Source organism: Bubalus bubalis, chromosome 12 (genome assembly GCF_019923935.1).
Source record: "Bubalus bubalis isolate 160015118507 breed Murrah chromosome 12, NDDB_SH_1, whole genome shotgun sequence".
Taxonomy (NCBI): domain Eukaryota; kingdom Metazoa; phylum Chordata; class Mammalia; order Artiodactyla; family Bovidae; genus Bubalus; species Bubalus bubalis.
Genome location: NC_059168.1, coordinates 57989065 through 58004321, shown reverse-complemented (window position 1 = coordinate 58004321; position 15257 = coordinate 57989065). Strand labels below are relative to the sequence as shown.

At 33.6% G+C, this 15257-nt stretch overlaps 1 protein-coding gene across 1 annotated transcript in view; it reads right to left on the bottom strand.

Moving 5' to 3' along the window:
- Positions 1-13760, bottom strand: part of LRRTM4 (leucine rich repeat transmembrane neuronal 4) — a 1003994-nt gene extending 990234 nt beyond the window's left edge. The window contains exons 1-2 of the mRNA XM_025261214.2: positions 13024-13760; positions 9679-11225 (exon numbers count right to left, since the gene is read on the bottom strand). Of these exons, the coding sequence (XP_025116999.2) occupies positions 9679-11225; positions 13024-13027 (1551 nt within the window). The 5' untranslated portion in view covers positions 13028-13760. The remainder of the gene's footprint in view (positions 1-9678; positions 11226-13023) is intronic.
- Positions 13761-15257: the final 1497 nt, after the last annotated feature.

Genomic DNA, 15257 nt, shown 5'->3' with positions numbered 1-15257 from the left:
TTATTTGGCACAGGCCTAGTGCCAAAGACATGATGGGCAGCTCTACCATATGGAACTGTAGAGTCAAAGAAGTAATCAATATAGTCTGATTCAAAAGAGACTTATGATATTGTCAACTTAACCATGATGTCCTCAGAAAAAAAAAAGTACACCATCAGTCTACTAAATTCTTACTTGATCTGTATTAGTAGAAGAGTACTAGGTCCAGTGAACAGAAGTCTAACGTGAATCAACATATGTGTATATACAGCTATTTACCAAGGTGACAGTACTTTTGGGAGAATGAAGTAATCAGACTTTTGGGAATTACTGGGGATGTCAACTCCAAAGTGACACTAACCTGGAGATCCCAAACATCACTGTGGTCCTCCAGTCAAAGTAGGGGTCATGAAAGCAACAGAATTGTGGCTCAAGACATTTCAGAGTTGGATCAGTGGGTCTGTGACCCCATTATGTAGTTGCTTCCCTCATTCTAGAATATATAACTGGAAGAAACATTTGTTGACTGGAAGAATCTCCAACTTGTAATAATTCCACTTTCCCAATCACAGAGAAAACCACTTATTGTCTTTTCTAGTAATGCTAGCATTTTTCTTTTGTCTGCAGGTTGCCAGTTTTTGCTAAGTGGTACCCTTTATTTTATAGCACACAATAATATTTCATGTGAAAACTTAAATGTTTTTCATTTTAAAATATATCATAAATCATGGGAAATATTTAACCATATATTTATGCAAAAATAAGAGCTCATACTTTATTCAACCAAAATAAAGACTTACTATTCACATCAAAGCACTAAACATGTATGTGTGTATATGTACATACATGTATACAACTATAGAAATATAGGGTTCATAAAATCACATATTAACTTATTCAAAAGAAATACCCTACATATTATTTGAAAAGTCCCACTTGTCATTGATAAAAACTTTGGGGAAATTAAAATTACTTCTGTTTGCTATGAAAATGAATTGATGGGCAATACCTGATTAGATTGAAAATTTATAAGTTGTTTCTATAATCCATTTCTTCCTTAGCTGCTGCTGCTGCTAAGTTGCTTCAGTCGTGTCCGACTCTGTGCAACCCCATAGACGGAAGCCCACCAGGCTTCCCCGTCCCTGGGATTCTCCAGGCAAGAACACTGGAGTGGGTTGCCATTTCCTTCTCCATTGCATGAAAGTGAAAAGTGAAAGTGAAGTCACTCAGTTGTGTCCGACTCTTAGCGACCCCATGGACTGCAGCCCATCAGGCTCCTCCATCCATGGGATTTTCCAGGCAAGAGTGCTGGAGTGGGGTGCTATTGCCTTCTCCATTACTAAAAAATGAATTGTGAATGCTGCTTTCTTTGAAAGGTGAAAAAATGTTCAGTCAAGAGAGTATTTAAAAATCCTGAGTATTATTTAAATATTAGCATGTTTGGTACCCAAACTAAATTACAGCTCAGACAAGGGACTGAAAATTCAGGTTTATTTTTCACTTTATTAAAATATAACCACAACACTTGTTTCTACATAAGGCTATATTATAGCCATCATTATAATTAGTAATAACAATGAAAATAATATAGCCACATTGTAGTTTAAATTTTTCAGTAGACAATAGGGCTTATGGCTAATAATCATTTATATTTACATTGAAAAATTTTTTATGGAATACTTCAGAGTGGTTTTCGAATAGAAGGTCATTAATCACTTCAACAAGTTAGTTGGAAAGTTATCATCCCAATTCAATAGATGGAAAAATTATATCACAGAAAGGTCAGATATATATTTGATTGTCCAATATTATAGAAGTAAACCAAATTTCTGAGACCTCTTTTTCACCCCTTTATCTAACCACTGGATCAATGTAATTTTGGTCCATGTTGTGGTTTGACCATCAACCTAAAGTATTTAAGGCTGACCTCTCTGCTATTACTTTTACAGAACTATAAACACAGAAGAAAATAACAATTTTTCATCTACAGCTACCATACCAAAAAAGAAAAACATAATTACTTTATATTTCTAGTATTTTCTTTTTTTAGTCTTATTAGGAATATTTAACAATGGTTGGCATTAATTTAAAATAATAAATATCTAATACTTAATAACAGTGAAATGCATCATGATCAAATTTATGCTGAAATAAACAAGCAATATTTTCAGGGCTTCATTTGCACGTAAATGTATTTAATAGGAGTCAGTTAAAGGAAAAAAGAAATCGACTTTTAATAATTCCCAGCACAGCATATTAGATAGCCAGCAGAAAATGAAAAAAGAAATGTTTCAGTAAACATGACTTAAGGGAGGAAGGAGAAATTGAAAAGCAAGCATATAATTTATATCCAAAGATGTTTTCTTGTTTATTTTAATAAAATCAATATAATTTCAAAGATTTATCTGATGATATTTAACTTTAAAAGAAGGCAGAAAACAGCAATTGTCATCTTTTCAAAAGAAAATATACAGTGAATATGAATTAAGCAAACTCCAGGAGATGGTGAAGGATCAGGAAACCTGGCGTGATGCAGTCCATGGGGTCGCAAAGAGTTGGACACCTGGGCCACTGAACAACAATAAATTAATTAAGTACCATTGATTTTCCAAAATAAAACAATTTCAGGAATTTTCCCTCTTTGTCTGGTATCATTTGGTGTGCCAAGATTAAGGTCTATATGGTTTTGCTCTAACTGTAAAAGTGACCTCAAAAATGGCATCAATTCATAATATTATATATTTCTATTTTGGAATACATTTGGTTACTGAAAGTGAAAGTCACTCAGTTGTGTCTGACTCTTTGCAACCCCATGGATTATATAGTCCATGGAATTCTCCAGACCAGAATACTGGAGTGGGTAGCTGTTCCCTTCTCCAGGGGATCTTCCCAACCCAGGTCTCAAACCCCAGGTCTCCCACATTGCAGGCAGATTCTTTACCAGCTGAGCCACCAGGGAAGCCCTGCTTGGTTACCGATATTCTAAAAAAAGAGTGAGTTTTCTTAAACAAATCCATCTCTACTCATTTTAGTTTGTCTGTTTCAAATATTTAAATATATTGTGAAAAACTAATACAATTTTTAGTTTTTATAATTCAATGAAATTCGAAGATCCTAACCACTAAAATAGTAGGTAAAATGGTAATCATAAATTTGTTTAGGAAGTTTCATTTTTAAGTTATACTTTCTTTATCTTAAAATGCTCTTTTAAAATCAAAGTCTCAAACATGTTTACTGTACCTTACTTTTTGTATACTAGAAGACTTAAAAAAAAAGAAAAGAAAAACCAAAGAAATTACCCTTCTCGCTAAGTTCAGTTATTACATCTTTACCCCTAACTCTAAAGTCTGAGAATTCAATGAATATATAAATGACTGAGGCAAAGGAGAGACATGCTCTATGGATGTCCAAATATTCAGAAAACCATCATGATGCATGAAGGCAATAAGAAAAGAAACAAAATTATTTTGATGCCATTATATTTTTTTAATATCTCCAAATAATTATTTTTGAGGCAACTCAGGTGTACTGGACATGTTAGTAAAGAACGGGGCTCATTCAAAAGTATAATATAAATTAATCTACAATCTGTTTGCAATATACATTTCAGTATTTTAAAAATATATGTATGTGGGATATATGGGTATTTAATGCATATGGTTGTTTAAAAGCAATTATACTTCAAAGTTATTTTTCTTTATGTTTAAGAAGATTATGTATATAATATTAAAATATATTATTTTCATATACAAACAATAATGCTAAATGTCATAATCTTATTTAGTTATACACATGTTCATTATCTGATATCCAGGCATCAGTTTTGTTTAGCTTTTGCCTTTTCGTCAAGCTTGTTCATAATTTTTGGAGATGGATTTTTTTCAGAATTTTTTATATTCTCACTCTTAAACCTTTTATTAATGTTTATTATTTTTGCCATCATTTCATTTTCAAACCTTACAAGTATTAAAATATGTAAGCTCTGTCTTAAAATCAAACATCTTACTTTTAAAGGACCTTAATTTCTCTTGGTGGTTTAAGTGTTACTTTTAAAGTACTCAGAAGGAGTATAAATCATATCCTTTGTACATATCGAGCAGTTTCATGTATATTAAAGCAGTTTATTAAAAAGTCAATGATTCTGATATAGAGGAAATACTGTGCTTTTTATCAACCTTCATTAACTGTTAAAATTTTAATTGGCTTATGGAGTGCATGAGAAAAATACCCTCACAATTTCTCTTTCATTTTAAGAATATTGAAATTTTATTAAGCTGACCCAATGAATAATGGTTCTTTTGGTACTATAAAAAGCACTTTTAATTTTTAAAACATATTCAACATCTCTTTTATGTTCTCCTCTGATCAAAAGACAGAGTGATTTTTCAAAACTTTCAAAAGTGTATATCAGTGTCTGGTGATATATACTGGTGAGTGCCTGGTCTCATTTTGATTTAGTGATTCATGAAACTCTAGAGACATGAAAGTTCTGATGAGTCACCACGTACTCAATGCTAATATTTCTGAACAACTTCCAAAGCATAAAGCTATCTATAAATGTAATTCTTGAGAACTAGGATGACGAGATTTTGCTGAATATAGGAAAGTCACAAGAAGAAAAAGTCTGGAGTCATCTAATAAATACTGGGGTGTATGAAAAGCTATACATTCCTAAGACCAGAGTCAGACTTCTCAACTTGGATTCTTAAAGAGAAACCATTTATTAAAACCTTGTTCATGAGATGCTAATATAAGCTAATTCTAGCAAAAAGAATTGAACCTTTTCTTGTCAGCTTAAAAATCATTCCTAAATTAGCCATATCAGGCCTTCCTGGCAGCTGTCACTCTTCACCAGTACTATTTGCAGACTTTAATAAAAAACGTATTCATGAATGAAATTTAGTTGGATCAAATTTAGAGAGTATATTTTTTAAAGTCATATTTAAATGCTTTCAAAATAACTGGTTACTTGGAAGAAATTAAAATACATATAAATTTGTGTGTGTGTGTGCTCACATGTATATATGCTCCCTTCAAGCATAAAGAAATTGTATGGCTGCTCACCTGAGCATGCCACTTTTTAGTTAACTCAAGATGTTCTCTCTTTTCTCATTGATGATGATTATAAATAGGTCAGTTTTTCTTCCACATTCCATCTTGCTCTTGTAAGCCTGGGAATGATCACAAAGATTTTACAAAGTTGACTATTCTTAGGAATAATCTGAATTGAGATATACTCGACTAGGTGAATACACTCATTCAGTGATGGTTCACAGAGAAATGAAATGACTAGCCCAAAGTCACAGCAAAATTGATAGTGTATAGTTTAAATTCTGCTTTTTAAAAAAGCACATTAGAATATCTGGACATAAGACACATATAATTTTAGAGAGGATGAAACATTTATCTTAAGAAGTATTTTTCTAACAAATTCCAGTAATTATGACCCAAATTTTTGTTATTAGTATTTCACGTGTTCAGAATGGACACGATATACTTTTTCTGTCTCTAAGCACATATACTTAATTACATAATACAAACACATACATACACACACACACACAAGCATAAATAGACTCTTTAAATATACAAAGCATAGTTTCAATTGGAACTTTTTAATATGACACAGTAGTAGTCAGCCAACAAAATTAACTTTGTTTTCTATAGCTTCATGGAAAGGGTATTAAACTCAGTGATTCTGAGCCTGCTTCACTTAGAATCCTGTTTGAATATATTATGAATTTTAGCTCCTGGAAATTCATTCAATATACTTCAAAATGTCAATTTCTACCATGAAGAAAGAAGTTAATATTCCCCTTTAAATCAGTAGTTTGGACCTGACTTAATACATTCAATAAATATAAATTATTAGAAATGGTCTACACTACCCACTGCACAGCAGTGAAAGAAATAATATAAGGCCAAATGACAGTCAATACAGTTTTATTTTAAAGAGTATAACCAAAATATTAAATATTTGGAAAATATATACCTAATGTCATCTATATTGCCACTTTTTTAATGGCAGCACTGTTAGCATTATGGGATCATCAAACTTTATATTTCAATTACTTCTCTTTTAAAACATTCTAAAATGCAGGATCTCTCTAGAGACCACATTTATTCATGTTAAGGTTTTACTAATTTCAGCTATTTTAATTCAAAAGACAAACTCTCTTGGTTTATATTCACGATGATTAATTGTATAAAAGTCTTTGCTATTTTCTGTTGATAAAACACATCTTGGAAGAACCAGGTATTCAAAATTTTGTTTTGTATAACCTTTAAGTAAAATTTTGGTACGTGGAATGAAGTAACTTTATAATTTTGTAATCTTTTTATGCAATAAAGCTATCCAAAGTTTCACAAGGTATTTTCAAAAGTAAGTATTTGCAATTTTCTCTGTCAAAGACACTAATCTTTAGACAAAGCTGTATCCTTTTGGTTTTAAGTTCCCTTCTTTGAACACATGTTGAGAACAAGTTGAATGATTCAGTTCAACCAAGCACACTGATCCACTCAAGGTATGATTGAGATGAATCTATCAGAGTTTTGCCATGTATCTTTAATTATTCATTTCTATCTACTCTATTCTTTTATAGATAGAATAAAGTTTAAATGTTTAAATTATTATAATATTCTTCAGATTCTTATCATGTAATGTGCACTTGGACCTTTCAAATTCATAAAGAACAGAACCAAAATTATTTAATTATTTACTTTATAGATCACATGCCATATATGTGTGGTGGGTCATAGGTATTATTCTAAGGAGGAATGTTAAGATTTTTATTTTCTTCTTAAAGAGAATAGACAAAATGAATATTTTAACCATATTTAGACCATGATAACTGATGGTAACATCAACTATGTAAGTAAAATTTTCAATTTAATGCAATTTTTTCAAGGCACTATCTTAGAAATTAGCATTTAGTGCTAAGTTCTCTAGTTAAATATTTATGGCTTTATTAGGTAATTTAATGTTTGAATAACAAAGCCTACCTCAAAAAAATATACCATAAATGTTAAGGTTCTCTATTTTTCAAAGTTATTGATATGTGAGGTTTGTCAAAACACCACCAGACCTAAACTCAAGGTACATCTGCTGTCCTAAAATGCCATAAACTTGGGCAAATCACATCTCTCTCTTGGCTTCATTTTGTAGAGTTTTCTCAACAAAAGAAATTTTACTCTGGGTTGATATAGAAGTACATTGAAAATTATTGTTTTCATAACACTTTCTAAGAATCTAGTTTTCCTCAGTTCTTATTTCCATCTATAACTATAATAAACTGGGCAAGAAGGAGTGGCAGTTGCTCTGTTTGTTTCTGTGTATTTGTGTTTCAAAATAAATCAATATTCATTTCAATGTAGCTTTGTTGAACCCCATGCACTCAAAAGTGCAGTTAATGATCTCAGATGTATAGCTTACCATTTTCTACTTTAAGAGTTTGATCTATTTCAGTAGGGCTACCATTTCAATTGAACATCTTCATTACAATGTTTAGTTAAATTTTTCATTACTTACTGCTGTAACACCACACCCATCCCCAACAATGTCACCGCGATTTCATGACCATAAACACAACTCTACAGAACATATATAATATCAAAATGCATTTTAAAACATGTTTCTACTGAGTGAAATATGTTTTTTTTCATTTCAATCATGGTAATGCCTGTGGTCTTTGAAGGATGGTCTCTGGGATTTAAGACCTCTGGAAAAGTTTTAGAACCACTGTTTTGAAATGCTAGCTCTTTAAGAATCTTTCCTGGTGATTCTTTTAAATAAAAATCACCATGCTAATACAAACTCAAAGAGAAAATGAAAGAATGGAACTGGATTTTAATTTTCTTTTTACATTACTAGCTTTTAGGAGGATCTCAAAATACAAGCCAAATCTAGAATAAAACAGAATGAACTTTCTTTACTAATATTCACAAATATTGTATAAATACTACCTTGCAATAAAAACATCAAGACTTGCTAGAGTTTTATATAAAATTTTGTATTCTCTTTAATTTTTAAGGACAATTTCTTGTACAGGTTTCTCTTAGGGATTTATTATCAGGGATTACTTTTCTTATTTACAATCATATGTAAGAGGAGAAAATAAACTTTGTGAAGAATAGCTCAATATTTCAAATTACACTGAGTTGAGATAATTTCAAACTCAGTACTTTGTCTGAAAACATTTTCATTAGCTCTTAAGTTTGGGTTGTGGAAAGATTTGGAATATATATCATAAAAGAGCAAATTATATTTTTCAACACTCATGCTGCTGCTGCTGCTAAGTCACTTCATAACTGGTAGTAAAAAGGGCAAGGTCTTCAAGTGCTTGTTAAAACTTTCTTTTGAGAAAGTAATCATGTAAAATTGGATATTAAGATGACACAGAGCCAGAACTTTACCTCTCTTTACTAATTTATTCTAGTAACAAGGCTTTGGCAGTCTCACAATCTTTGTACTTTTTAATTAATTTTACCAAATAAAGAATAATTGGCATCCACCATTACTTATTAACAAGTTGGAAATTTGTGACTAGTTTTCTTCTCTAAATACATTCCTATCAGTGATCTTTAAAATACACTGACTCCAAACTTATTCTCATGAAAATAGTATAACACGAAACACCTTCATTTGAGATGATTGTTACAGAAAGGGAAAATACTCAGAACCCAAATCTCTCTCTTTTTATTTATAAATATTTGCATCACTTAGTTTTGGATTAGTGTAACAAGAATCCACATTATGTCTTTGGGGATGACAACAACACTGACAAACAGTCCCTGTTATGCTTGTCATCATGTTATTGCTAAATCACCCACAATTTCATGACCTGATTTTAGTTACCAGGGAAAAGCAAAAACGTGGAATTTAAGTTTCATTCTGATTACATACATATAGCCAGCACTTAAAAAACCTTTGAAAATGATCTATGTCCAGTAATTTAAAAAAAAAAAAGAAAGGAAAGGAGGAAGTAAGGAAGAAAAGAAAGGAAGGAAAGGAGAAAGGAGGGAAGAAAGGCAGGAAGGAAGGAAAGAAGGGAAAAAAGACATCTTTTAATGCCTTAATACAATTACACAATAGGCCTGACATTCTCTATGCTGGTATAATAACCAAGTGGCAAGTAACATAGAAACAGTTAAACCTGTGAGATCCCTGTTGCATGCTTTAATTAAAAGTAAAAAATATACAACAAAATCAACCCTTGGGTAAATTGCTCTTTGGTTTAAATCTTCATTACCTCCTGGAATTTTGGTAAAATCACTTTGTTTTTAAATTAAACCAGCCCCTCCTTTACTATATTACAAAGTCAAACAACAAAAACCAGACATAAATTTTAGGATGAAAAGAGTTTTGTTTGTGTGTATGTGTGTCTGTAAGTCCAACCCCTATACACAACCTGTTAAAAAAAAAAAAAAAAAAAAACCAGATGCTTTAACATAGTGCTTTATTCCAACTTAATCTCATCCTTGAATGAACTTCCTTCAAGTTTCAACCATTTAAGGAAAAAGAAAAAGAGCAGTCAATTTCCTCGTGGTTGTAATTTAATTAAGTAACCTTGCACACTGAGCAAAACCCAAAAGCAAAAGGGTCATTAATCTTTCTAGTGATTAGAGACACCTCTAGAGCTTCAAACATTTACCTCTCCTTCCCTGCAGTGGAAATGCTTTTAGGAGGATCATGGTTCATACCTCACATTCCCTGGAGCCAGAGATGGTATATGTGCAGGGCCCAGATCCATTAACCGATATATCCATGGTCTCAGAGTTTGTAGGCTTGTAGTCCACATAATACTCCTGTAAAGGGGAATTCATTTGTCTCTCAGACTCTCTGGTCTTTTTCCGCCGCCTCTTCATAAGAGAGTGTTGCTGAAGTTGTTTCATGCTGGCTGGGTAGCGTTTCCAAGACACATAGATTACCAAGAGGATCATAGCCACTGAAAGAAAGAGAGCCACGCTCCCTGCAATAATTTTGTGGAATGAAACATGCTCATACTCTTGCTCTGTGCCAGGAATCTGAAACCCTGGGGAAGGGCTTGGTGTTTCAAGAATGGACCGGCTAGGGTCAGATTTCAAGGCTGTAGGTTTAGGGATAATCAGAGGCTTCTGGGGAGTTTGGGGTACCACGTGTGATTTTTCTGTGTTGACCACCTGGACTTCAGAGCAGATATTATATGTTTCCACTGCATCACTAACCTTTTCACCTTGGATGTGCTTAGGTCCTGCACATATCATGGTGCTTTCCTTATTTCCTTTGAAATTCTTAAGCCAATAAAAGAGAGGACAAATGCTCCGACTGCATTCCCACATATTCCCAGACAAAGTGATGGATATTAATGATATCCATGCATTGACAGTTTCCTGTGAGATGTTGGTAAGCTTGTTGGAATCCAAATTCAATTTTTGCAAATTGGGCAAACATTTAAATGTGCCTGGCTCAATTCCTTGGATATCATTCCCTGATAAATCCAAGTTGTGTAAGGAACTCCAGGTCCATGTCAAGCCTTGGCTAATGGAGCGAATTCTGTTCCATTGTAAGTAAATTGAACGGAGGTTGAAGAGACGTGGAAAATGAGCAAAGTTGATCTTGGAAAACTGATTGTGCTCCAAGTGGAGCTCTTTTAACTTCAAAAGGCCAGCAAAGGCATTTCGCGACAAGCTTCGAAGACGATTATAGCCCAAATCCAAAAAGTCAAGATTTCGACAGTCTTGAAAAACTCTGATTGGTACAGTCTTTAATGAGTTAGATCTCAAGTGCAAAATGATAAGTTTCCGAAGGCCTTTAAATTGTTCAGATTGCAATGTCTGAAGCTTATTGTAGGAGAGGTCCAGACTGCGGAGATTGGGAACCGGGTGAAACGTTTTATTGTGCAGATAGGTAATTTTGTTGGAGCTTAGAATTAATTCTTTCAGTCTACGGATGCCTTGAAATGCATCTTCATCCACTGAGCTAATGTAATTATGGTCAAGATAAAGCCATATAAGCTGGTTAAGGCTGGCAAACTGATTGGATTTGAGTTTCTGAATGCTGTTGAACCTTAATGATAAGCCTTGTGACCCTCCAGAAATGTTCTCCGGAATATCTGCAAAAGCATGAGACTCACAGTACACAATTTTGCCATCACATCTGCAGTTCTTTGGGCAAGCTCTCTGAGCCCCCGTGAGCATAACAAGCAGCAGTGTAGGAAGTAGCACTAGCACCACACGCATGCCTCTCAGCTGCGTAATTAAATGGAAACCTACAATATTAAAAAGAAGACAAATGCACATTGTAAAGCTATTAATGTAAATCACCACCAGCTTACCAATATCAGGGACATCTCATCTAGTGTAGTAATGGAACAGTTGATTTAAGAACAATGTATTTGACACTTAAAGCCTTATTTTCTTCAGTATTGCATGCTTACTATTTAGGTTTCATTCTTTCTTCCTTGATTTCCAAATCGCCACAGTGTCATAGAACTAAGAACAGCTTCCTGAGTTTCAGGAGTTCATATGCACATCAACACTGGAAAACATCCATCCTATCTTATCACATAATGACAACATTTAATAACATCTACGTTTGGTTAGTCACTGTGTTGGACACCAGTACCAAAAGGAAGAATATTAAGTCTTTTGGTAATGGGAAAAATGTGACTTACTAAACCCTATACTTGAACATCTTTCTTAGTTGAGCAAAGAGGCTGTGTTTTGGCAAAGGAGCTTCAGTAAACTGTCAAGGTAACCCAAGTTTGCCCAGCTTGAAATTGCATCCCTATTGCATAATGAGGTAACCATATAGGAGCTCTGATAAAACAGCCCTGGGACCAGTATACACAACCAATGAAGCGTGGTATGCAGACTAGTAAAGGTGGGGAGTACTGTCAATGTATTAATAAGCATATAAGCTCTCAACATCCAGGAAGAGATTCCTACTAAGGTTCTCCTACCCAATGATCACCAGCTGAGAGTCCTAACTACTAATAGCACAGAACGCTCCAAAGTTATGATTATCAAATTTCTATTAAATGTTTGCACAAAATACAAAATAATCTTGTGAAGTATTTGTTGTTTTTCTTATATGCTTAACATAGATGCTTTTCCAAAAGAGAGAACAGCAGACTACTAACCTCTCCCATCCCAAACTGCTCAAATTTCTCACTGACTTTTTTTCTCCCCTACCTCCATTAACTTCAGAAAATCTGCAAAGTTGCAATCTATTGGCACTGATGCTGCATTTCCAAGTCATAGCATGTTAAGGGACTTCTTTCCTCTGTCAGCAGTAGATTTATTATTTTTTAGTGGTGAGAAAAAAAAAAAGTACCTTGTGCTGCAATATTAATCTTAAATATTCATGTTTTTAAACAACAGGCAGTCAGCCAAATTCTTAATTTAAGAAAATAAACTCTTTTACTCAACGAATTAATTTATTTTTTTAAATCTGAAACCCCATCTTGCTCTCTGTCCTCTTGCCAGCTACAGACTCATTGAAATACATTCCAGCTCTCCCAGACAGGAGAAAGGGGTGTGGGGGGGTGGTGGTGGGGGAAGCCAGCCACACTTGAAAAAATAAGACTGGCAAATGACTGCTGGATATTTGGAAGCTGTGTTGAGTATTCATCCTCAAAGATAAAACAAGCCCTTGTGCGACCTCTGATAAAGTAATGACCCCACCCCTACACACACGCAGTAAAGTGTTGACAATCTTCCTGACAGCAACCAGAAATACAAGCGTGGTTAATATTATCAAGAAATAGAAGCAAATATATCATTTATCTCATGCTCAATTCCCAAGCAAGGATATGCATATGGAAGAGACAGTCATAAAGATATTTCTCCAGAGTCTGTTTAAGTCCGTGTTATGCATATACAGTTTAAAAAAATAAAGGAAAATGATCTAAAAATATAATAGCAACTATAGTGAGTCAACTGGCAAACTCCAAGGCTGCCGCTTTTTGCCTGTTTTGATGGTTTTTATCAGCTAATGCCACGACTGAGAATAGGAAGCCAAGAGGATCAGCTTTGCTAAGAAGGAAACAACAAAAGTTCACTTACCCATCCTTTGTCATCCAAAACGGATCCCCCCTCTCTCAGCGTTCTTCTTATTTGGTCTCTCGTGCTGAAACCACCGCCACCTTCATGACACAGTGCGGCTGTCATTCACACAATTCTGATCCCGCATGTGAGCTAGTAGCCCCACACAAACTTCCCCGGAGAGGACAGACAAAAATATATATATATATATATGTACGTGAAAAAAATTCAGCATGGGGTGGGATGGGGGGCAGGGAGGTGGAAGCAGTAGGGGGGTGGGGGAGGGCCTCTAGGCTCTGAGCATCATTGTGTAATTCACCAGAGATCCATCAGCAGTAATTGGCAATCTGTGCAAAAGAGCTACAGCCCATCTCGAACGTAACCAACTTCTCTGTTAAAAGAGAGGAGGAAAAAAAAAAAAAAAGAAAATCTTCAGAATACCTGGCATTCCTTATTGTGCTGGCTTTTGCCATTCCCAGATAAAGCAATTCATCCTCTGGATTTTCAGTTCTTCCAGCAAGTAGGCCTCCTGTGCTGTATGAGACCCCAGTTTAAAAGCTATGCAGGCTAGGTTTATCCATTTAGCTGGTCAGGTTTAAAGTGTTTTGTAGCTGTGCTGAGAGGCAGCCCTTGTCTAATTCAGAAGGCTTTCCAGAGACTGATGATGCTCAGAGCTTGTTGGTGCTAATGCTTGAGTTTGTGATACACTGAGTGCCCTCCGCTGGAGAAAACAGATTGCACATTAAAGACGGGAACAAGTGAGCCTGTCAGTGGTGTGCAGCCTTCCCTCTCTCAGAAAGGGAAATTAAAGGCGCAGGATCACTTTATTTTTCCCCTCTGATAAATATATTATGAAAGGTTTATGCCAAAGAGCTTTATTCAGTGATATCAAATATTAAGTAAAATACTGCCTCTGTAAATATTAAGCAATTAATAGTTTTTAGTTACTTTGACCTGATATTTTTCCTATATGTATCACAGGGGATATATATTTTTTAACAGTAGAAATAATTTATTTTTTATTTTTGTTGATGTTGGCTTGTTTTATTTACACATCTTTTTTGAGCAAAACACAAAAAGAAATAGTCTTTTTTTTAGCTGAATTACATTTATTTTTATTCAATAACTTCATTCGGACTCTTGTTCAGTATCCATACATCCATCACTTTCTTGGTTGTTCATATGGACAGAGAGTTCAAAAGAAAAAACAGCCTAAACTGAATCTCATTAGCCATATATGCAGAATTCTAATGCATAAGGCCTGAAATTAATAGAGACCTTTCCCTTAAGAATCATTCACACTCAAGGAAAAATATCACTTTCAAAGATAGTTACATTAAAAAAATTAGACCTAACTTTTAAATTTCCAATTTTTGGTAATAAAATATATTCTTAATTTTGCACGTTTATTAAAGATGCTAGATTATTACTTTCAAAAGTGTAAATTTTTAGCCTTAAAACAGTCTTTTTTAAAAACTATATTACCAAATGTGCAGATAGCTAAGAGAGACTAAATTTTAGAAAAGAGAAGAATTCCAGCTTGACATTGTAACTGCAATCACTTTTAAAAAACTTATCTATATCTATAATGCAAGTTTCCCTAAGAATCAGTTATAATGGACAATGCCAGAAAAACCAAACCATGTGAGATCATTGCTGTAGTTCTCTAAAATTTGCAGAATATTCTCAGAATTATGGGGATAAATGATATAATACCTGAAATATGTATTTTTTAAACTACACACTTTCCTTAACTTATACTAAACTTTGAAAAAAAAATAGTGTAACTCATCATTTCCATTTTGTTTCTATTTTTGTTTATTCCAAAATCTTCTGGCAGATAATAATTTTAGGAAGAATCTAGAATATTGACCCAACACAAAATAGAGACTGCTAGATAACATTGCTAAACTAATTTAGCAGGTATGAGAAGTTTAAATGAATTTTACACAAGTATCTAGAATTGCTATAGATCATTGAAAATGGATAGCTTTAGAAATAGTCTTTGATTTTAAGTTGTTTGCCAAAATATTAGTAAGGGATTCTTATTATATGAATAGTATATATTATTTAATTCAGATTTATGAGCAAGGAATATCAGGCCATTGCCTAATTATAAAGATTTCTCAAGGAACAAATAAATCCTTTTTTCATTAACTAAAACTTAAATTCCTATTTTAGAAAGGTATACCTTAATACTTATTAAAATGCAAATGAACACTGAAAGGGAGATTAATAAAAATTATATGCTTTTC